At 53.6% G+C, this 22,221-nt stretch overlaps 4 protein-coding genes and 2 pseudogenes across 4 annotated transcripts, besides 11 other annotated features; 5 read left to right on the top strand and 1 right to left on the bottom strand.

Moving 5' to 3' along the window:
- Positions 1-3,013: a sequence feature (areas merged during assembly that could not be assigned to a particular haplotype. This can correspond to areas where the two haplotypes were merged or to regions with more than two copies in the genome that were merged during assembly.).
- Positions 1,086-3,758, top strand: Tc00.1047053508219.170 (annotated as a pseudogene).
- Positions 3,014-4,008: a sequence feature (heterozygous, Esmeraldo-like haplotype).
- Positions 3,856-3,930: a sequence feature (A-rich).
- Positions 4,009-18,570: a sequence feature (areas not merged during assembly with more than two copies in the genome that could not be assigned to a particular haplotype).
- Tc00.1047053508219.160 (uncharacterized protein) lies at positions 4,743-5,321 on the top strand (the record flags this gene model as incomplete). Its single annotated transcript, XM_810819.1, has 1 exon — positions 4,743-5,321. The coding sequence occupies one exon, from the start codon at positions 4,743-4,745 to the stop codon at positions 5,319-5,321; it is 579 nt and encodes a 192-aa protein (XP_815912.1).
- Positions 5,014-5,196: a repeat region.
- Tc00.1047053508219.140 lies at positions 7,657-10,248 on the top strand (annotated as a pseudogene).
- Positions 10,499-14,758: a mobile genetic element.
- Positions 10,502-10,681: a mobile genetic element.
- Positions 14,518-14,738: a mobile genetic element.
- Positions 14,946-16,307, top strand: Tc00.1047053508219.110 (mucin-associated surface protein (MASP), putative; the record flags this gene model as incomplete). Its single annotated transcript, XM_810818.1, has 1 exon — positions 14,946-16,307. The coding sequence occupies one exon, from the start codon at positions 14,946-14,948 to the stop codon at positions 16,305-16,307; it is 1,362 nt and encodes a 453-aa protein (XP_815911.1).
- Tc00.1047053508219.100 (uncharacterized protein) lies at positions 16,827-17,246 on the top strand (the record flags this gene model as incomplete). Its single annotated transcript, XM_810817.1, has 1 exon — positions 16,827-17,246. One exon carries the CDS (start codon positions 16,827-16,829, stop codon positions 17,244-17,246), a length of 420 nt encoding a protein of 139 aa, XP_815910.1.
- Positions 18,571-18,639: a sequence feature (areas merged during assembly that could not be assigned to a particular haplotype. This can correspond to areas where the two haplotypes were merged or to regions with more than two copies in the genome that were merged during assembly.).
- Positions 18,640-22,221: part of a sequence feature (areas not merged during assembly with more than two copies in the genome that could not be assigned to a particular haplotype) that runs on past the window's edge.
- Positions 19,723-19,935: a sequence feature (T-rich).
- On the bottom strand, positions 20,209-21,390 carry Tc00.1047053508219.90 (90 kDa surface protein, putative; the record flags this gene model as incomplete). The annotated part of the gene is made up of 1 exon (XM_810816.1): positions 20,209-21,390. The coding sequence occupies one exon, from the start codon at positions 21,388-21,390 to the stop codon at positions 20,209-20,211; it is 1,182 nt and encodes a 393-aa protein (XP_815909.1).

The raw sequence follows: 22,221 nt of genomic DNA, 5'->3' as shown, positions 1-22,221 counted from the left end.
CGTTGGTGCTCTCTTTTGCACGACACGCACCGCTGCCGTCCTGCCTGGCTGCATGGGCGGAGCACCGTAACTGTTTTGTTTTGTTTTTATTGCATTGAGTGGGCGACCTCTCTCTCTCTCCCTCTGTGTGTGTGTTTTGCTTTACGGGAGCAATGAGAGTGTGTGCACTGGTCGTCCCACGCTTCGGCTTTTTGTTTTGTTTTTCTTTTTGATTTTGTGGTTGAGTGCACGCATTCCGCGGGCTGCGTGTGTGTGATGGTGTGAGTAATTTGCGTGTGTGCTATCTGCCTCTCTCTGCCGTTGCTTTCTTCAGACTCTCTTATGCCGCACAGTCACTCTGCAAGTATAGGCGCTGCCAAACACACAAGCACATGCACACACATGCCGTGTTTAAAACGCTGAGAATGCACGCACACGAATTTGAATGCGGCGGCCCTTGCGAGGACGGAGGACGGGAGACCGCGATGTATCTTGTTGATGTACTGCGGGCGTGTTTTTGGTGGCGTGCAGTCGATTGGGTGGTGTGACATTGGAGATGCCTGGGGCAACTGTTGATTGATTCCTGCCAGCAGCTGCACGTGCAGATGTGTATCTCCCGCTGTGGGTCCGTCGGCCGAAGGATCGTTTGGCTGTGCGGGGCGATGTGAGCTGGAAGGGACAAAAGTAAAACGACGGGTGGCAGCGTGTCGGTGCTGCGAAGGGCGGCCGTGGCCCTTTGCATTCTGCTGGTTCACTTTTTTTTGGCTGTTGCTCGGTGTGTGCGCGCTGACGAATAACACACCCGCCGTGACTCCTGCTGCTGGTGGTGGTGGCAGTCGCTGTGTGTTCCCGGTGCACTGTTCTTCCTCCTCGTTCCGTGTGTCTGTGTGCGTGAGTTGTTGTTGTGGGGAGTGACTGCGGCGGGGATGATGGTGCCACTCACTGTAGGTGGCGGTGCTTACTCTCTTGCCTCTTTTTATTATCCTGTTTTCTTCATTTCTTTCACTCTCTTACGAAGAAAGCAAACAAGCGCTAAACGCTACTGTGAAATTCGAAGGCTCTGAAAGGACCAACAACACACACACCGCCCACACACACATATTTATATGCTCTCACGTGTTGCTGCAGTGAAGGCACCCCGCACACACAACCGTCGCCGCGTGACCGGATCCAGCGGGAGGGGGAGGGAAGGAGGAGAGAGTGAGCCGCAGAGGCCCAACATGTCCCGGCGTGTGTTTACCTCCACGTTGCTGCTCCTCCTTGTCGTGATGGTGTGCTGCATCACTGGTGGGGCTGCGGCTTCTGATGGTCTGTCAGGTCCAAATTATAAATGGAAGGACGTCAAGAATGAGGGTGATGTAACTGTGGACTCGTTGGGTGTTCCCGGCCTTCTAAAAGTGGAGAGTGATGTGTTTGCCGTTGCCGAGGCGCAGTGCAACAAGGATGGAAAATGTTTTACTGGCATTACATCCCAACTTCTCACGATGGAAAAGGGTAAAGAACCGGAGGAAGTGCTGAAGAATGCCAAGGAGAAAACACAAGTTCTGGAGGAAGTTACTTCTGGAAAGGCAAAAAAACTAGATGTGAGCCGACCAACCGCAGTTGTGGATGAAAGTAATATTTACATGCTTGTTGGAAAACACAGCCATGAAGCTGCCGCTAACTGTCAGGCTGAGACTGAGAACATCAAATCGGGAATGTTGCTGGTGAAGGGTGAGGTCGGTGAAGGCGGTAACAAAATAAATTGGAACGATACTGACGGTGTACCGTGCACTCTAGGTGACCAACACAACTCCTTGAAGCGGCTGATTGGCGGCGGTGGATCGGGTATTAAGATGAGGGACGGTACGCTTGTGTTCCCAGTGCAAGGCACGAAAAAGGAGAATGAGGAGGCCGTAGAGGATGAAAAGCCCGTTTCGCTGGTCATATACTTCTCGGATGCTGCAAGCTGTACACTGTCGAAGGGGATGTCTGCCGATGGCTGCAGTGATCCCTCCGTCGTAGAGTGGAGGGAGGGAAAACTCATCATGATGACTGCGTGTGATGATGGCCGCCGCAGGGTGTACGAGTCCGGTGACAAGGGGGATTCGTGGACGGAGGCACTCGGGACACTCTCGCGCGTGTGGGGCAACAACCACAAGGGAAATGAGAAGCACGTTGGGAGCGGTTTCATCACAGCGAAGATTGACGGTGTTGAAGATAACAGGAATATGATGCTCGTTACTCTGCCGGTATATTCTAAGAAGGATGGTACCGAAAATGAAAAGGGCGTACTCCATCTTTGGCTGACGGACAATACGCACATTGCTGATATTGGGCCGGTATCCGGGGAAGCTGAGGACGCTGCCGCCAGCTCCCTGTTGTACAAAAGTAGTGATAATAGTGAGTTGATTGCACTGTACGAGAAGAAGAAAGGCGGAGGGGAGACACCATCACTCGGTATGGTCTCTGTGCTTCTGACTGCGCAGCTGAAACGGGTGAAGGATGTGCTGACGACCTGGAAGGAAGTGGACGAACGTGTCTCCAAGCTGTGCCTTTCTGAGAAGGATGCCTCACCTGCCAATGCCTGCAGCAATACTGTTAAGATCACGGCTGGTCTGGTTGGCTTTTTGTCCGGCAACTTCTCTGGTGACACATGGAAGGACGAGTACCTCGGGGTGAACGCCACAGTGAAGGGAGCGGAAGAAGGGGCGGCAGAAGAGAAAGCAGAGAAAGCAGAGTCTTCAGATGGGGTGAATTTCCAGGGAGCGTGGGCGGAGTGGCCCGTTGGCAGGCAAGGGGATAATCAGCTGTACCACTTTGCGAACCACAACTTCACTCTTGTGGCGACGGTGTCCATCCACAAGGTGCCGCAGGAGGGTCCCATTCCATTGATGGGTGCGAAGATGAATGAGGATGGGAAGACTGTGCTCCTGGGACTGTCGTACAACAAAGAAGGGAAGTGGCAGTTGTTGTGCGGCGGTACAGTGACCAAGGATCTCAGCAGCACTTGGGAGTCACAGACACAGTACCAATTGGCCATTGTGCTACAGAACGGCAACCAGAGCTCTGCGTACGTCGATGGTCAGCGTGTGGGAGATGCGCAATGTAACTTGGAAAACACGGATTCGAAAGGGATCTCACACTTCTACATTGGAGGGGATTGAGGCAGCGCAGAGGGCCAAGAGGGCGTGCCTGTGACGGTGACGAACGTCCTGCTGTACAACCGCCCGTTGAGTTCCGAAGAGATTGGCGCCCTCAACCCGAATAAAGACCCCACTCCACCTTTGAAAGAGGACCCGTTGACGCCTTCAACAGTTTCTTCTGCTTCCGTTGTATCTCCCATCCCTTCGGTGGCCGCAACTGCTCAGATAGCCGGAACTTCGTCCACTCCCGCCGGAACACATCGGACGGAACAGGGGCAGCCGATAGGGAGCAGTGGTGCGGGCAGTGGCGGTGCATCCACATCAGCGGTGTCCACTTTCAGTATTCCATCAGCAGGAAAGGAATCCGTAAAGCAGGCGGCGTCAGGAAAATCTTCTGATGGAGCTCAAACCGTGGATGGCGGTTCTACTGCTGATGGCGAGCCAACGATGGAGACAAGAGAAGGAGGAACGGATGTGCAGAAGGGAGAGGAGGGAATCCATCCACATAACAGGGAAGTAAATGCCACGGCACTCAACAGCAGCCTCGGAAATTTGTCGCAGGGGAATAACAGCGATGCCGGCACTGTGCGTGGGAGCGGACTGCTGCCATCGTTGTTGCTTCTGTTGGGACTGTGGGGGTTTGCGGCTCAGTGAGGAGTGACTGGCTGCCGCGTGGAATACCTGCGACCTCCCGAGCACAGAATTACTTCCCCGATAACTGATATCTCTGATACCTTTAATTTTTTGCGTATTTTAAATTTATTTTAATGTTTGCTTCTTTCTTGTTTTAAAATTCATTTTTTTTTTTTTTTCGATCCTTTTTTCTTCTAATCAATCACCTCCTTTTTTTGCTTTTGGGGCAATCACTATGGACGTTTTTTTTCTTTTCTACTCTTCCTTCTTTTTTTTGTTGCCGCACTCTTCCTGTGAGGGGTGCCGTGTGTTTCCGCCCAACTGCTCCACTCGCACACCCACCGACACGCTCATGACGACGGCCCTGTGCGCCTCGCCTGCTGCACGCATGAGGAGGGGCCGCGACGAACGGCGCGCTGAGGGAGCCGTGACGTGTGGGCGTGCGACGAGGGCCTGTGGGGCGGAGCACACATTTCTTCCCTCTTGTTTTGTTTTCTTTGCGGCCAGGGCGGGCAGACACCCGCAGCGCCACACACACAGCCACACCCTGCCGCCGTGTTTTTAAGATTTTTTGTTTTTGCTGCGCTCACTCTCCCGATGGAGTGACGCGACTGCCGCCATGTCTGCGTGCTTCTCTCAGTCCCCACACACACGAGTGACTGTGCTCTGCGGGCCGCACTCACGCGCCGATGAGAGGGCTGAGGGGAGCAGCAACACGCAGATGACCCCGTGAAATATAAACGATGTACGGACACGCAGAGGGTCGGACGGTTGAAAGACATTTAAATATCTTTTAATTTTATTTTGCGGGCAAAATATATGCAGACAGTTTGGTGTGGCCACACGGCAGCCGGCTGCTTTTTCAAATTTGTGGAACAGTAATGGACGATTTCTTTTTCATTTATAATTATTTTGTGTGATGGGGTTTGTGTAAGACGAAGGGAAGGTTTTTTTGTTTCAAATAAATGTTGTGTGGGTTGCCGCTGCTTGGGCTGCGGTGCACTCATGAGTTTGAGCGGTCTTCTCCTTGTTGCTTCTGCCACGCACCTCCGCTGTGCATTTTATTTTGTGCGTCTTTCCACACACTCTGCTTCCATTTTCATACTTCTTTGCTTCGTGTTTCTGCAGGCACATGCACACACAATGCACATTGCAGTGGATTTGAATGCTTCTTTTGTAGTGCATGCTGGCAGTTGCGTGTGGCTGCTGCTTCCTCCGTGGGCATGGAGGGAAGGGGAGAGGGAGCGCGCACCGCGAGTCACTCTTCTTGCGGGTGTGATGCGCGCGGTGGGCTGCGACTGCTGTGGAGGGCCGCTTCTCTTCGGTGTGTGCTTCTCCGCCGTTGTGCCGTGCGTTGGCGCATGTCATTTGTTATGCGCGTGCGTGCTGGGCATGTTTTTCCGGAGCGTTGGGCGGCTGCCATCTGTCTATGGCGGCTTGTGTGAGTGGGCACGTGCGGATAGGGGTCAGGGCGCATGGAATGAAGGAATGGCGTGCGGAAAGGGGAATTTGGTTTGGAGGGTATTTGGACCAGATTCATTTGGCTGCGGTGGACACATGCACGACGGATGTGTTTCCGCATAATGGGGAAGGATGCGACAGGATTTTCCGAAGTGGCCCCTCAATGCAGTTTGAGTTTCGTAGCACCGAGGCACAGTGGTCTTCCTGCAATGGCTGGTGACGGCCTCTAGTGGACCGGTGTATTTATGCTGCTGCTGCTGCTCGAGGAGGCGTAGAAGTGCGAGTTGAGGTGAGTGGCGGAAGGGCCGCACATCCCGCAGTGACGGTCGTCGTTGGCCCACCGGGTGCCTCTGAGGGTTTTGTTGGATGCAACGTCCTTATGCTCGTCTCCGGATGGCGGCATCCCTGATGCAGCCAACGAACGGGGCTGGGAGCGACGGTGAGACGCAAGCACGTGTGGATGTTTGGAGCGGCCGGCGCACCGCACGCTGAGCGCATGGCACGGTGAGGGCCGGACCTAAAAAAGGGACACCGCGTGGGACGTCAATCTTCACTGCAGCGACCGCCACCGAATTCGGATGTGCTCGCACCTTCTGCGTTCCCTCTTCCTCCCCTCACTTCTGTGCCGAGGACTGTGCCGCGGGATCCAGCAGCGCGATGTTTGGCCGCAGGAACATGTCCCGAACAAATGATTTGTGGGAGGGGATGTGCACTGCGACGAAAAGAAGGAAGAAAATGTTGCGAGACGACCACCACCACAAGACCGGAGTGAAGTTGTGTTTTGTCCACTTGCGCGAGGGCGGCCTGCCACCTGGTCGGTTAGGAGGATTATTTTTTTTTTTTTGCGTCGTTGCGCTCTCTTTTTATTCCGCTGCGTTTTCTTGCGGACCTGCGAAGGGAGATTTGCAAGAAATTCCTGCGAGGCGTCCGTGCCGTCGTCGGAAAAGCGGAATCCCCCTTGAAAAACGCTACTTTATAAATTTGTTTTGGGCGGGGAGTTCCTGTCGATTCACTGCGACTTTGTTTTGCGGATTTGATGCGTGTGTTTCCGAGCGGCTCGATCTGTGCTCCCGGCCCACTCGGATGTGTTGTGCGCGTCGACGTGAAGGTGCCTGCCAGCCGTTTTATTGCCTCCCCCGCTGTGGCTGCCGCCGCTGCCTTCTTCCTTCCTGAGGTCCTGCGGCTTCTTGACACGATGCTTTGGAGAAGGCGTTGCCGCTCTTGTCGTCCATGGTATTTTGATTCTGGTGTCGTGGTCAGGAGACACTGAACGAGAGGGTTTGCTGCCCTCCTGTTTTATTTGTCCTCTCTGCCTGACGGCCAGTTCTACACTGAAGTGCTCCTCGGCACCTCAGTTGGGACTGGCAATCGCATGCGCCAACTCTTCTCTGCTTCTTTTCAGTGTCGCATTTTTTATTGATTGACGGACGCCATTCTGTCCGGCGTGCCACTTTGATTGGATTGTGTGGGACTGCTCGCCGACGTCATCGGAGAAAACAGGCCGACTTTTCACGTATTTAAATGCCATCTTGCGCGCAGGTATTTTTTTCACATGTTCAGTTGATGTGCACTCGAGCAGCGAGGAGTCCGGAGCTATGCGTGCGTGGAATTCTTCCTGCCATGTGGACTGCGGGCAACACCGAGGGGATGCCACTTTGACTCTGCAGAGTTGTTGTGTCTCTTCGCGGTGTTGGCAGGGAAATTCATGCAGCCAGCTACTGCTGGTGTGTCATTAGATGTTGTCACTCCATGCGAATAATGTGCTTCAGCGAGTGAGGGTGTCGATTGGGTTTGTGTGCGCTCTGATTGTGTTTGCTACTTTGTGCGGGCACGCAACACTTGAGTGGTGGGAAAATGGAGCGGGGCGATGCATGGCTGCGTCTCGCCCATTGTTCACTGTACGATGGCGCGGTGCGCATTGTGGTGCTGACTCTGCGATGTCACTGCGGTCTCCTGTGCGGCAATGGTGGTGGGTGGAGGAGAGTGTTGACCCGCGGCGTGACGGTGGGATCATGCCTCCTTTTTGTTCCTTCCCTTTTGTGAAGGTGTGCACTTATTTTTTGTGTCGGTGATGGGGCAAACAGACCGACAAAGTAAATAAAACAAAATAAAAAAGGGCGATAGTGTGGCGGTGTTGTGGCCAATTGCACTTTGTGTTGCTGCGGAGGCGGTGGGCCTCGACTGTTTCACCGACAGGTGTTGCAGTGCGGCTGCATGGCGCACCGACCACCGAGCCGTGCGAGTGCCACGCCCAACGCCATTGGGACTGCGGGACAAAACAGCCGCGAGTGTCGTTTGGAGCCAGCGGCACCTGCTGGCCGCAGTTGGGCGGTGCGAGTGGGATGCCTCACCGCACGGGTGTTGTGATGGCACCTCGCCGTGGCTCTTGTGATGGTTCCGGCGCTGCAGCTCGACATGTGGCGAGGAGTAAAGAGCGGCCGCAGTGAACCAATGAGCAGCACCAACATGAGGCTGAACGATTTCTCTTGGAATTATGTTGGCGGCAGGGCGGCTGTTGATGAAAGACCACAATGTGACGATGGAGATGTTTGTTCAGGAGCCGGATGATTACGTACATGACCAGCGGCTTCTTGAAGAAATTATTAACTCAACTGCGTGCCAAGCGCTGGAGGCCATTACTAAGCCTCTTCACGAAGGTGTGTTCTTTCTCGGGCAACGTAGGGACTATGAAAGAAAAGGATACGATCACTCCTCTTGTAAGGGGAAAACCAAACAGAGTACTCACGCAGGTACCGACAGAAGCGAGGCGGGAGGCAGCGGAAAGGCTAAGAGGAACGCAAGAAATGAAGTTTACCATTTCCACTAATATCGAAGACGTACTGTTTAAAGGAGGAGTTCGCGTCAATGAAATGAAGCTGAACGACTTTCTTACGAGGGAACTGGACGGCAGGGGCGTTGTGGACACCAATCGGGATGTCTTGCTGGAGGAGTTTTCAAGGACCCCACGAAGTATATCCGTGATGAAGGAGCGTTGAACGAAATGCAGGCATCAGGTCATTATTTGGGCATGAAGCGAGCTGTAAAGGGTGAAGTGACCTTCGGTGAGGATATACGCGGGCTTTGCGATAGGGGTTTCAACAACCTACCGGGGTGGTCATTGGCTGCTGCGGGGGTAAAAGCAACTGTTCATAACTCCAGTAAACATTTCTTGGATGCAGCTGCCGAGGAGGCGAGGAACCCAACGACGACGAGCGCACCGGAGAAACTGGAGGGAGTGTACGAGTCTGTGCACAATGCGAGGTGGAGCCATGCGGAGGAACTTCCGGACGGCGTGGAGCGAAAGAAAACGGTGACGGGAATGGGGGTGCATGAGGGGAGGCCAGAACAGTCATGGTCGTACAGGAAAGCTGACGACGCTATTGAAGAGAATGACGCTGTGCAGCAATCCGGTGCAGCACCTCCCGTGCTGATGGTGCTCACCTCGGAGAAGGGATGGCCGTACTCGTGGAATACGATACAGGATCTTCCTAAGGACGTTTTTGTAAACTGTGCGGTGGAGAGAGTGTGGCAGATCGTCAAGGGCGATGTAACCGCGTGGTTCAGCCCTCACGGTGGGACCGACTTTACGCCCAAGCGACGTGTGTTGATTGGGACGCCCGGGATCGGGAAGTCGATGGCTGCCGGCTCGTACCTCCTCTACCGGCTGCTGCACTGCGATGCCGAGAAAATCCAAGTGGTAGTCCACTGTTTTGGTGGAGGAGGTGCGTGCGTGTCTGACAAGACCACCAGAGCGGTGACAAGATGCAGCGATGAGGACATGTGCATCTCGGAGTTGAGAAGTTTGAGGGAGCGTGGGGGGAATGTGTATATTATCCACGGTGTGGCAAAGGAGGGAACGCCGCCACCGAGACATTTTGCGCCTACTTTTGGATGGGGCATGATTGCGGTGTCATCGCCAAAGGTAACCAACTATGATGAGTGGGCGAAGCAACCACAGGCCGCGCGAATCATCGTGAATTGCCCCAACGAGACGGATGTGAAGGCGATGTGCGCCTGGATGACGCGTGATGAGACCAAAGAGAAACAAGCGGAGTGCTGGAAAGAGGTCAAAAAACACATGTATCTTTTGGGACCGATTCCACGTCACGTCTTTGATGAGGAGGCGTTTAATGAACGCTGTGGAGCGGTGAAGTTTGCATTGCAGTCGATCAACGAGGGAACTGTGAAGGAGTACTTTTCACGGGGAGGTGAGTCGCCACGGTATTCTGAGGATCCGTCCCACAAGCCTGTGGAAGTTGTTCGGGAAATATACGCAGGCGGTGTGATCATTTTCAATGCACCGATATCTGCTTGCCTCGAGGAACGGACATTGGAACGCCTCCCAAGTGTAACAGAATAAAATGGCTTTTTGAAGCTGATGTTGGCGTCGAGGGATAATATTTTGCCAATATTTTTTGGATGGCTTGCTTTGAAATCGTTCACGGGGAGTGCCTTTGCCAAGGCAATGGCGACGAAACTCACGGAGTTTGAGCCGCCAACAGGACTTCAAGCAAAGCCCTGCGTCTTGAAGTTGGCCCCTGAACCGCATCCCAAGGGAGATGAAGGTTTGCTGCCGAGTGAATATGAAAAAAAGATCCGTAAAATGAAGTACGGGGTGCTGCACACACCGTGGGCCACAAACTTTCCGCTGGTGGACGTCTTTTTTTTTCTCGGAGTCCAATCCAATGACGCTGGTTGGGCTGCGGATGACCACGGCGGGTGGGCACCACACCACCGCCAGCACTGTGCGGCAGTTCACTGAGCGCCTGGCGGCATATTTTAATGGTTGGGAGGAATTATCCCGAGACATGTCGTGGGGGATTATTTACGTGCAGCAGACAGAAAGCATGCCGCTAACTGAATGGCAGAGATGTGATGTCGACAATTCCAATAATGTGAGCGACGATGAAAGCCGCGGAATAGCGGCGTTTTGGAAGGAAGAGGTGCGCCAGTACCAAGTGTCAATATTGAAAAAAGTTTTAGAAAATGTCGTGGGAGTTTTAACTTCGTGAAGCAAAAAGGCTCAGAAGAGAAAATGGAAGAAATAATTGAGGGTAATTGGCGCATTACTTTTATAATGAATTATGTTAGGGAGTATTTTAACTATTTTTATATTTTTGTGTTTTTACGAGGGTTTAGGTCAGGGAACGCCTTTCTTCCGAGGGAATCATTGTGGTCAACAGCGTCGCACCACTACAACTATTTTTTACTTTTATTTTGTTTTTACTTCTGTGAAGACTCCGTCGCCCCTGGAGGCCTTTGCGGGGTGTGGGGGCCGCATAATTTCTCTTTATTTTTGTGGTAGTTTGTGAGAAGAATGCCTGCGAGGATGGCTGGCTGCTTAAATAAATTTATATATCGATGCAACGGAGATGTCACTGCAGGATTTCTTCCTCTTTTATCGTGCGGTCTTCCAAAAGACCGCGATTGAGGGAGTCAGGGAGCCGACAGCTGTAGGACGAAATTATTTTTTCCTTTTCTTTATTTTTTTATTTCTTGTTTCATAGCCGTGCCGTATTCCTGCATGTTGATGTGAAGTGATGGCAGTGATTTTTTTACACGGCGACGGAGTGCGGCGACATCGTGGCCCGCGTGTTGGACCTGGTACGCCGGCATGGCGAGATACGGGTGCAGCTTGCCTTCATTGCTGAACACAGGCCGTTGGATGCGGTGGTAACCGTCGCTGCAACCATGACATGTTTGCGATTGATTTCAGCAAAGATCGCCAAGCACTGGGAGGGCTCAACCGTTGCGGGGCACTTTGCGGATCGCCGGGCGTTTCAAGTACCAAATTTCGATGCTCAAGTGCTCCTGCCCATCGTGTGGGGGCGGCCTGGGAGTTGGGGGCAAGCAAGGGCTCGTCATTGAGGAAAGGCAGATATTAATCTCGGACTACACCCGTGCCGTTGCGGACGTACAGAATTGGACTGCTCAGATTTAATTTCAGACGGAAGAGGTGCCCACCTCTCGGAGAGGGCCGCCAGATGGCCCCACGCATGCACGGCGATGGCGGAAACACACAGCCAAATCAACCGCATCGTTTGATGGCCTGGGGCGTTCCAGCATCCGCGTTTTCCCAACCCAATCTTGCGGGGGAGAGACGGCGGGTCAACACTCAGAATTCTCAGAGCAATTCGGGAAAACACATTTTTCTTTTTTTTTGCCGTTGCCTCCCCACCCTCCCCTTGGAAGAGGATTCCGGTTTGGAAGGTTAAGTGATGCATTTTCTTGCATTGGAGGTCACCATCTGGGCTCCGCGTGTATGGAATGAGGGCATCTCCGAAGTTTTCGTTAATCTCCGGAGCGCATACAGTTATAAATGCTTGCGCCAGGCGGACGCTCAGGTTCAGCCAGCCTTTGACGGTTTGGTATCGTGCAGGCGCGCGTTGGAGATAGAGCGGGATCCTGCAGATCGTTTCATTGATTTGTTTAGGGCTCTACTGCAGACCTTCCAGTTGCAGATGATGACTACTGAGTCCAGCGTCCCGATCTCCGAACTGCGCGCCGGCCCACGCACGCAACAGCAACGATCGTTGCGATGCCGATTGTGCCGTATTTATGGACGCGACGCATCCACGTGCAACGTCGGAGACGCAACCAGAGGAAGTTACTCGCAGCGCAGATGGCCGTCAAAAAATGGCAAAAGGGCTGACCGCCGCTTATAGGAGCGGAAGACGGCAGCCCCAGCCATTCCGCCACCTCCCACTATTCGCGCCGCACCGCCAACGCTCCACCCGATATTTTGAATTGCCCGACGCAATCATCGAGAATGGCAATGGAGGTTATCCGCCAACGACGCTCGACTGTGGTACGACGAATCACCGACATCTCCGCTTTGGGCCAGTTACATGAGGAAAGCAAGCGAGGTGGCTCGAGAGATGTGGGCGCCGTCAACGTGGGAGCAGAGAATGTCCCTAGCTGGGCAATTCACGCATTTTTGCCACACGCACGAACAGCCGATGAACGAGGAAAGCTGTGCGGCCTTTTTGATGGCAATATTAGATGTGGCTCCATCGACCCAATTGCGGTACGCCAGGATGCTGCGGTCCATGTTGGAAATTAATGGAACCCCGCTGGACATGATGATTCTGGAGCTACAAAAAGTTGCGGCGCGATCGGAGACGAGGCAGACGAAGCAAGCGCGCCCCTTGACAGAGGAAGAGATGAATCAAGTAATCCGCAGCCGGACCGATTGGAAGGAACGTGTTGTCTTACGACTCGTGTGGATAACGGCGAGTCGTTGGTCCGAGATTGCGGCCTTGACTCCCAACAATTTCACACTGGAGGCGGACGGGGCCTTAATTTTGGATTGGTCCGTGGCGCCGAAGACGGCGAGGGCGGATCCCCACCGCGCCTCTAATTTTGTGAGGATACGGGGCAGGACGTGTTCGACATTATAAAGTTATGCAGGACACTTCAAGAGAAGGAAAAGCTCACGAATCTGACGACTGCTCAAGCCAAACGAGCTTTGGCTCCTTGGGATGCCACGGCGCATTCCATAAAACGGGGTGCGTTGCGGCACGCTGCTCAAACCGTGGAGGCGTACAATTTGGACCCACACGTGATCTCACAGTTGGCGAAGCACGTCGACCCGTTCGACCTTCCACAGGATACTGTTTGATATTTGGGGAAGTGCACCACACTGCTGACCCAGGTGTCGTCGCTGGTCGCATTGATGTGAAGGGAGAAACGGCGGAAGGGCAGGAACCCTGGTTGAGAACGGAGGAGCGTTTTTTCCATGATTTTTATCACAATCATGCCGCTGCAATAACGAGACGCGCGACAGGGACGCGTCCGGCCACTCCACACGACGAACGAACCATCCCGCTACAGCAACAAGTCAACGTGCCCGTGTTGAATCTGGAGTGGATTAAAAGTCGGCTGAGCCCGGCCACCTTGGAGAGTCTCATGCAAGTTTGAGGACTCGTCGGGCGGTCCCCTGTCCCTCCGTCTTCCTCCGGTAAAGCGCGCGAAGGCTCACGGATAATTCCAACCGCTGACGCGCATTTATTACGAAAAGCAGGAATTATCGAGGACGCTTCGTCCACAATAACAGGCGGATGGATAATACCCTTCTCAGTTGTGAAGGAGAAAACCACCGCTTTACGACGACGATGGATCGCGTGGCCACGCGACAAGAACAGAGACGACCCTTATGGGGCTCATTTTCCTCTTTTACACATTTCCCATTATTTGCCGCCTGTGATGGCTGAGGCCGCTTCCTGCCTGGATCTAAAGGCATCCTTTTTTCATAGTCTCTTTAACGCGGGAGACTCGGCATCTCTTTCGATGCCGCGTGGAGGACGGCACGCTGGTGGATCTCACACGGCTCCCAGTGGGATACAAGGCCGGCCCAGAAATTCTCCAGATTATTATTGCTTCGGCAATTGCGGTGGTGACGACGGTGGTTCACCCCCTCTGGGCTGCACCTCCATCGGTGCGTGTCGACGTATAGATCGGTAATATACGCATTGCAGGGTCGAAAAGCGACGCGACATTGTGGGAGGCCCAAGTGCTTCGTAATGCGGACAGCCGTTGCACCACGATGGGGGAGGACCGCGAATCGGGCGCCACGCAGTACACCTTTCTAGGGGTACAGTTTGATCACACACTCCAGGCGGTATCCCTGAGTGAGAAGTTTGTCCGGCCTGTATGCGCCATGCCGTCGCTGAAGTATTTAACCATCGCGGAAATGGAGGTTATGGCGTCACGCTTTTTGTACGCGGCGGCCATTTTTGGCACGCGTTTATGCGACTACTACTTTTTCATCAAGGCAGTGCAACAACGATTATCCGCACTTAACCGGGGGATTGTGCTGGAGACATCCCCGGCAAACGTTCCGTCGGCAGCGGTTGGTTTGGGCGAAGGATTGCGACACATCATCGAGAATACAATCGTAAGCGAATCATCAATTCCACGGAAAAGTCATCGGCCGCCATCATCACGGATGCGTCGCTCCATGGATGGGGAGCCATTTTCATTCCAGACTCCGGCGACGTTAAAATTGCCGGAGGGAAATGGGAGAAGAAGCCTTTTCTTATCATGCAGGCCGAGGCGCGCGGTACGCTTAGCCTTGTCGGCCTTTTCCGCCATCTTGCCATCCACCATGGACGTTTGGGTGGACAACACTTCGCCGCAAGGAGCGGCGAATAAAGGCAGCCCAAAATCACACGCGTTGACGTGGGAGCTGCAACGGATATAAGAGTTTTTGGACTCTCGCGGAGTGCAGGCAACTTTTGCCTACGTGCGGTCTGCGGAAAACCCGCAGACGGCATATCACGCGGTTGTGTTTTTACACTTCAGGACTTGGCGAAGGGGAGCGGCGGGGTCTTGTGGCAGGAGGACCCCAAAGTCTGCCACTTCGTAAGTAATAATTTTCAAATCCTAACTGAGGACGAAGGACCATGCTAATGGTCCACAGAATTCTATACATTGAATGAAAAGAAAAAATTGAAGCAATTAACTAACGAACCTTTTTTCCTAACTTGTTTGGTTTCCATAGATAATTTCAGGATCCGGCCAGCTGCCTGGAAGATTATTCTAGTTTTTATTGCTAATTATTTGCTGTGTGGCTGTGTGTGTGTGCTGTTTTTCTCTCTCACTGATTCTAACTGCCCCATGGTGTGTGCAAGCTGCTATTATTTGTCGCTGCGTGTGGTTGAATAATTTCTCTCTCTCTTTTTGCTTTCACTCTGCGTTGACGTGTTGTTAGTTTGTGCTGAAGGCCACACGCAAGTGACAGGAGTGATGGCGATGATGATGACTGGCCGTGTGCTGCTGGTGTGTGCCCTCTGCGTGCTGTGGTGCGGTGTATTTGGAATTGCGGCCGAAGAAGTTGGCGGTGCCGATGGCAGTGCGGTTGAGTATTCGTTCGCGGGACGGCACGTTCAGCTGCGGAGGGGTTGCGCGGAGGAAGTCAACAGGAGGACAGGAGGCGGTGCGAATGCGTCCGCCGTTGAGGAATGCGTGCGTCGAGGGACGGACGGTGTGCGTGCCGTTGTGGATGGCCGTAGCCGTTGGAGGCGTCAACAGTTTGCCGTGGCTGCTGCTGCTGATGGTGTTGGTGATTCTGGTGATAAAAGTGGCGAAGGCAGCGATGTCAAATTGAAGGTATTATCTTCTTCAGACCAGATGTTGGAAGCGGGACAAGATCCAGAAGAGGGACAGGAACATACAGGTTCACCGGAAGTGACGAAAACGTTGGAAACAAACAAGGATTCACAAAAAACAGAAGAACAGAATGTCAGTCCAGATGGCGATCGTTCCAAACAACCTGAGAGTCAAGAGCCAGCAGTCGGCCAACCGGAAGGTGAGGGAAACACGAGAAATCCCCAACCACGACAACCACCACCAGGAACAAACAAATTACAGTCAGAAGAAACACATCCACCAATTACGGCGGAAAAACATTCAAAGTCACAAGACGGACGTCCCGCACAAGAAACGAAGGTGCTCCAAACGAAAGGTTCAACAAAGCACGAGGAAGGAGCATCCTCCTTGCATTCATCGGAGAACGTATCGCATTTGAGTCGAGAAAGTACAACACCATTATCTACCTCCACAGAGAGCAGTAATATTGCCGGAAGCACGGTGGAGAAAAGTGGTGCTAAAAATTCCAAAACTACTGCCGCCTCAGTGACACAACACGATTCCGAGGGAGATACTGGCCCCGCTGCTCTGCCAGCCAGCACCAGTGAATTGCAATCAGATGAAATATCTAACGCTGGTATAATTGCCGCGACACATCGTGACGGCGACGACGACAGCAGCCCTGCAGCTTCTATTGCTGAAAGGCCTACCGCTGGCACAAGAAGCACTAAAGCCTCTGGTGATGCGAGTGACCTTGACCAGTCTAATAACGACGACGTCAATGATGACGTGGCACACAACGGTAAGACCGCAGAATTTGAAGCCGCCTCAGGAACCAGGGACAATAAGGCAGATAATAATGAGAGATACACAGCAGTAACAGAGAACGCCACCAATAAATCAAGCAATACAGAGACCACAGCAGACAGCGACAGCAGCACCGCGGTCTCCCACACCACCTCCCCTCTTTTGCTTCTTCTTGTTGCGTGTGCTGCTGCTGCTGCGGTGGTGGCCGCGTGAGAGTGAGGGAGAGAGAGCCGTGCACCGCCCGCACACACACTCGTCCTTCTCTCTCTGTGTGTGTCCCCTTGCATGGACTCTCGCCCTCACCTCACCCCACGAGGCACACACATAATGTGCCCATTGTATATATGCATGCACACCCATGCAGGCCCGTTGGTGCTCTCTTTTGCACGACACGCACCGCTGCCGTCCTGCCTGGCTGCATGGGCGGAGCACCGTAACTGTTTCTGTTTTGTTTCCATTGCATTGAGTGGTCGACCTCTCTCTCTCTCCCTGTGTGTGTGTGTTTTGCTTTACGGGAGCAATGAGAGTGTGTGCGCTGGTCGTCCCACGCTTTGGCTTTTTGTTTTATTTGTGTTGTGGTTGAGTACACCAGTTACAATTCTTTTTGATTGGCAGTTTGCTTTGAGTGCATAAGTCTAAATTCTCTTTTTGTATTTTTTCTTTTTTCCTTTGAGATATTGCCAGTGTTTCTTACTCTTGTCAAGCCATGAAGTATTTTCTGTTACGTACAGCATGCGACAGTTGATCCATGTCACTTCACGGTCTGCAGTGCTGTTGGTGCTTCTGGTTGTGATGATGTTTGTGATGTGTTGTGCTGGCGGGTGCTTTGCTGCCAGCCTGACGTACTCCTACTCCTCTGACAAGGCGATGCGTGCGGACAGGGCGAAGTCGATCCCGGCTGTGGTGAGGGACGTGTCTTTTGGATATGAGGGTGCGTCGCAGACATGTACCGTCATTGGGAGGAATGGATGGGCGCCCACCCGTATCAATGTGTCGACAAGGGACCTGGATGGTACCAGGAAGTATTGCAGCTCAGAGCGGTATTGCGCAATGAATTCATTGGTGGCAATTGCGAGTGTGAAGGTGACTTTTTTCTATGATGAGAAAAGGGAAGTATTTGTTTCGTTATACTTTGCAGCCACTGTTCGTTAATGGCCTGCGGACTGTCCGTGGCGATGTGGCCGGTTTTTCCTTTTTGAATGGTGCTGTCGTGCGAGAGGGTGTTCCAAATAGTCGGATGCTCAGTTGTCGAGGACGGGGGCATTCCCACAGCGTGTGCGGCAGGGCCTCCCGTGGATTGTCGGGGCTCAGCGGTTGGTGGTGGTTGCAGCAGAGGAGTGACTGAAGGGCCACGGCTGTCATTGGAGCCTGCAGAGGTGCGTTGTCTGTTTTTTGCTCGTTGATACGCTTGACATTTTCGGTAGTGACCTGCGTGTGAGGCACTTGTTGAGGAGACCGTGGAGCTGTCGCAGAATCCACATGTGAGGCCTTCTGCAACGATTGGAGTGCCAGGGATAGTGCGTCGGGCGTGTGCCTTCATGTTGTGGACGGACGAGAAGACGCTGCTGCAGCTTGGGCAGGGCGACGTTGATCTGCTGCTCGTCGTTCTACGAGGGGGTGCCGTGGACACGCCAGGTGGAGGTTCCGGAGGAGTTCGGGGTGGTCCTGCCTCTTCAGTGTGAGAGGGCAGCGCCACCGAAATAAGGGTTGCTTGTGATCCGCAGGGCGCGTGCCAGTATGCCGAGGAGTGGGCAGGAGGACGTCCATCAGCCGCTTGCTGGTCGGCAAGGAGTGGCGGTATTCAAGTCAGGAAGAGGTTACGGCGGAGGCAGAGCACAGACGCGGTCCCAACAGCACCGCAGCACAGCCGATCCCAGAGGGCAGGGACGTGGCGCCGCCATGCCTCGGGGTATCACAGGCCTGGGCTCGAGAGAGTACCAAGCTGTTTCGCACGGACCTCTAGCAGCATGGATAAGCCATGGCGGAGGGCATGATTGCGGTCCTCCCGTTTGCGGAGCACTTCAGCTCGTGGCAGGCTGCCGCTGCAACACACTCGGCCTGCTCCATTCCGTCCGTACAGATTCCTGTGGGAATGTCACGGCTGCCACTTGTACGGTGCCTCGGTGCATCTCCAATCATGTGATCACAGTGGCCAGAGGTGTTCCACGCGCCAAGGTGGAAGCATCACGGTCAGCCTCACGCAGGACAACGGCGTCATGTTTCCGTTGTGGCAGCATGCCTGCCTGTTGCGGGATGTCGTCCTCCGTCCCTGCAGTGTGGGATGGCAGATGGTGGTCCGAGTCCATGTAAACGGGTGGACGTCCAGTGGGAGGCACACAGTGCGCGTTGCGCAGTCACGTCGGGAACCGAGACACTGCGGCCACTGTTCCACGTTGCCTGTGCCAGGTCGTCGGAAAGCTCAATCTCCATGCCGGTTGGGATGACGGCGAGTTCATCTCCTGCCGCCGTGGATGGCGAGCGACCGTCCCGCAGCTCATGGTGTGAATTCAGGTAGCAAATAACCGCTGCGGGGCCAAGACGACGAATGGTGTTGCGCCAGTCGAGCAGCAGGGCAATCCTGAGGGGCGAAGGCATGAAGTTCTCAGCTGCCAGATAACTACGAGGCCATCCTCATCGGAGCTGCGGCTCTTGCGGACACCACCGCAGCGGGTGATGCCGACGGAGTGACCGCACTGAAACGACTGTGCGGTTCTGTCAGTCGGGCTGCAGGCAAACCGCCTCGCCGCTCCACAACTAACGGAGCGTGGCACCTTCTCGAGGGACGATGCCGTCGTGGTCCCCATCACGCTCGCAGCAATGCCCTGCCGCAATCACTCCCACAGAGAGACAAGGAAGAGTGTGTGGATGTGTGCCGAGAGCACAGCGACTGTCATCGTCAGAGGAGGCCATCGTGGCACCGTCCGTCACGCGTCAGCACACACCGAGCAACGCTCGCACCCGGCAGAGCAAAAATAAAGGAGGAGAGAAGAATTACCCCAAGAGCAGGCAACTCCTTCACGCATGGCGGGCATCGTGCAGCCGCGTCAGCACGGGACGCAAGCCAACGTCCCTACCTTCGCCAAATATTCTTACAGAGCACCGTACAAAGACTTGCGTGTGTGTGTGTGCGCTAGAGAAACGGGAAAAGGAGGAGCACAGGGAGGCACATCAACACAGCAAGAGGCACAGCTGGATGGCGGCGATACATGCGGTACGGTCCCAACCTCAACCACCACGCACGGTGACAGCACACACCATTCACAAAAAAACAAAAAAGAAATCTTAAAAACACGGCGGCAGGGTGTGGCTGTGTGTGTGTGGCGCTGCGGGTGCCTGCCCGCCCTGGCCGCAAGAAAACAAAACAAGAGGGAAGAAATGTGTGCTCCGCCCCACAGGCCCTCGTCGCACGCCCACACGTCACGGCTCCCTCAGCGCGCCGTTCGTCGCGGCCCCTCCTCATGCGTGCAGCAGGCGAGGCGCACAGGGCCGTCGTCATGAGCGTGTCGGTGGGTGTGCGAGCGGAGCAGTTGGGCGGAAACACACGGCACCCCTCACAGGAAGAGTGCAGAAGAAACAATTAAAGAGGGAAGAGTAGAAAAGAAAAAAAACGTCCATAGTGATTGCCCCCAAAAGCAAAAAGAGGGATGGTGGAGCAAAAGATTAGGAAACAAGAAAAAAAAAAGAAATTAAAGAAAATAAACCATAAAAAAATGAAAAAAACTCACAACGCCCCGTAGTATGTAAACAGCAAGAAAAACACACAAAAAACAAGTAACAAAGAAACAACAGCAGAGAAAAAAAAGGAAGTAAAAAAATAAATAAAAACACAAAAAACAAAGAAGGAGCTGCAACAAATGGCTCCAGTGTGCATGCACTCACACACAGACATGCGTCCACGCAAAAAGTTGAGTGCGTGTCGTGCATACGAATGTGTCTGGGACGCGAGCCAAGTGACGGATACAGGGAGCAGAAAAATGGAGAACACAGTAGCGCAGCAGAAGCAAATGAAGCAAAACACAATCATTATTTTATATTACTTACTAAGCAATAAAACAAAAGAAGCTCACAAATCCACGTGGTTGAGTGCTGGCAATAATAGCTCGCATTCACTTCTTCAGCCCAGTGTCCCGTAGGTGAGCGCAGCCAGAACAAGCGGTGGCAGGGCATGCAGACGGGTGTCATGGAAGCAGGCGTCAGTTCCCACACTGTTCTCCAGAGCGTTCGTTGTGGGCGCAGAGGAAAGGGGAGCCGGCATGCTTGCCGCCGTAGAATTTCCTTCGCTGGAAGCAGTGTCGGTGGTGTTGGTGGCGGTGTCCTCTTCGGTGCCTTCCGCTGCGCCCCCGTCCTCGCCGGTCTGGGGCAACTGAGTCGGTGGCGCAGCAGCAGTCTCTTCCTGCAGCTCCACTGGAGGTTCATGGGAGGAGTGGTCGCCGCCTTCTGTGGGCTCCAGATCTGGTGGGGATTCGGGTGCAGGAGAAGCAGCAGAGGCAGAATGTGAAGGGCCTTGAAGCTCACCAGAGGGGGCGGAATCCAGTGCTCCCAAGGCTGCAGCAGAAGGATCCGTCTTGGCCGCAGCGTCAGCAGCAGTGCTAGCAACAGCGCCGCCTGGAGTTGCAGTTTGAGGTAGAGGAGGAGGAGGGTCACCAGACGCACCCGCAGCGCCAGCAGGAGGAGAATCAGAATCTGTTGTGGAGGTGTAACCGGGAGCCTTGTGTTCTTGAGGCCCCAGAGGTTCGGCTTCCGGACGTGTGGTCGGACCGCTTTCAATGGTGGCCGCCTTCGGCTCCACTTTACGCTTCCACCAAATCTCCAGGATGTTTGGAGTGGGCGATGTGACGTTGATCTTGAAGACAGCATCCTTCACACCATCTTTGGTGCGACTCTGTGAAGCCTCGGACGCACAGTTTCCTACGCCCATGCCGCAAATCATCTTTCCCGCACCAGAAGCTGCATCCGTGCAGTTGTACCACAATGACCTCCCAGGGAGTTGCCAGCGCCCGAGTTTATCCTTACCCACACATACTGCATTCACCTGCGTTACCTCCTGCTCTTGCTCCTCCCCTCCCTTCACGGCAAACACGCAAGAGCAGCAGCACAGTAGTGCCAGCACCAACAGGACACAAAACACACGGCGCATCATCGTCAAAACTTTCGTTGTTGAATAACGTGGATTCGATCTGCAAGAGCATGAGAAAGAAAGTAGAGAGAGACAGCAGCTACGCCACGCACAGCCACCGCATGGTAATAAATGGCAGCAGCCAGAAGAAGCGCACACCAAAAAGACAAATGGAATCATTACAACTGCAGAACTCACACACCGCCACGCAAACCAAAACTTAAAAAGGCGGAAAAAACAAAAAAGGAAAAAAAAAATGATGGGAGTCCAACAGAACTCCAGGGGAGGAATATAAAAAATCAATCGGGCAGAAATTCTATTTCATATGCTAAGAAGCACAAGACAACCGTGTGTGTATGTGAATACATAACGCCTTTAAGAAAGAAAAAAAAAGACAAATAAAAAAAATATCGTACTGTTCCACCAGCCCACACAACATCCCTCACACGTCATTTCGGCATCCGGCCTGTTCCTCCGCTCCTCCTTTCGTGCAGTCCGCGGGACGCAGAGCAATGAGGCCGACATAGCGAATGGACAAAAAAGAAAACAAGATGGAAAACACGTCACTCATAACGATGTGTAGAGCAGTTAAACAGCCATTGGGAAAACACAAAGATAATTATTATTCCAATAAAACACAAGCAGCAAAAAAAAAGAAGAAAAAAAAAATTAAAATGAGGTCCTTGACAACATTCGGTAAGCCCCAGCGATGAAGTCGCACCTTGTCGCGGTGCTGGGCTCTGGCTGCATATAGGAACTCCGATGCGGTGCATTGCGGCGAGCACGACGGAGACCAAGACGACTCCACCCCTCGAGAAGGTTCCACGCCATGCCCGGTGCGGGGAGGTGAGGCGGTCAGCCTGCAGACTGTCGGACAAAACTGCACGACCGTTTCGCGGCGGTCACTCCGTTGATATCCCCGTGGCGGTGACGTCCACAAGAATTCCGGCACCGAGGAGGATGGCTACATCACTATTTGGCGGCTCAAAATTGCAGGCCTCTCGTCCGCAA

The sequence above is a fragment of the Trypanosoma cruzi genome, genomic scaffold, assembly GCF_000209065.1.
Source record: "Trypanosoma cruzi strain CL Brener 1047053516723 genomic scaffold, whole genome shotgun sequence".
Classification (NCBI taxonomy): Eukaryota; Euglenozoa; class Kinetoplastea; order Trypanosomatida; family Trypanosomatidae; genus Trypanosoma; species Trypanosoma cruzi.
The sequence above is the reverse complement of the archived record's forward strand: the minus strand, read 5'-3'. Positions and strand labels throughout refer to the sequence as shown.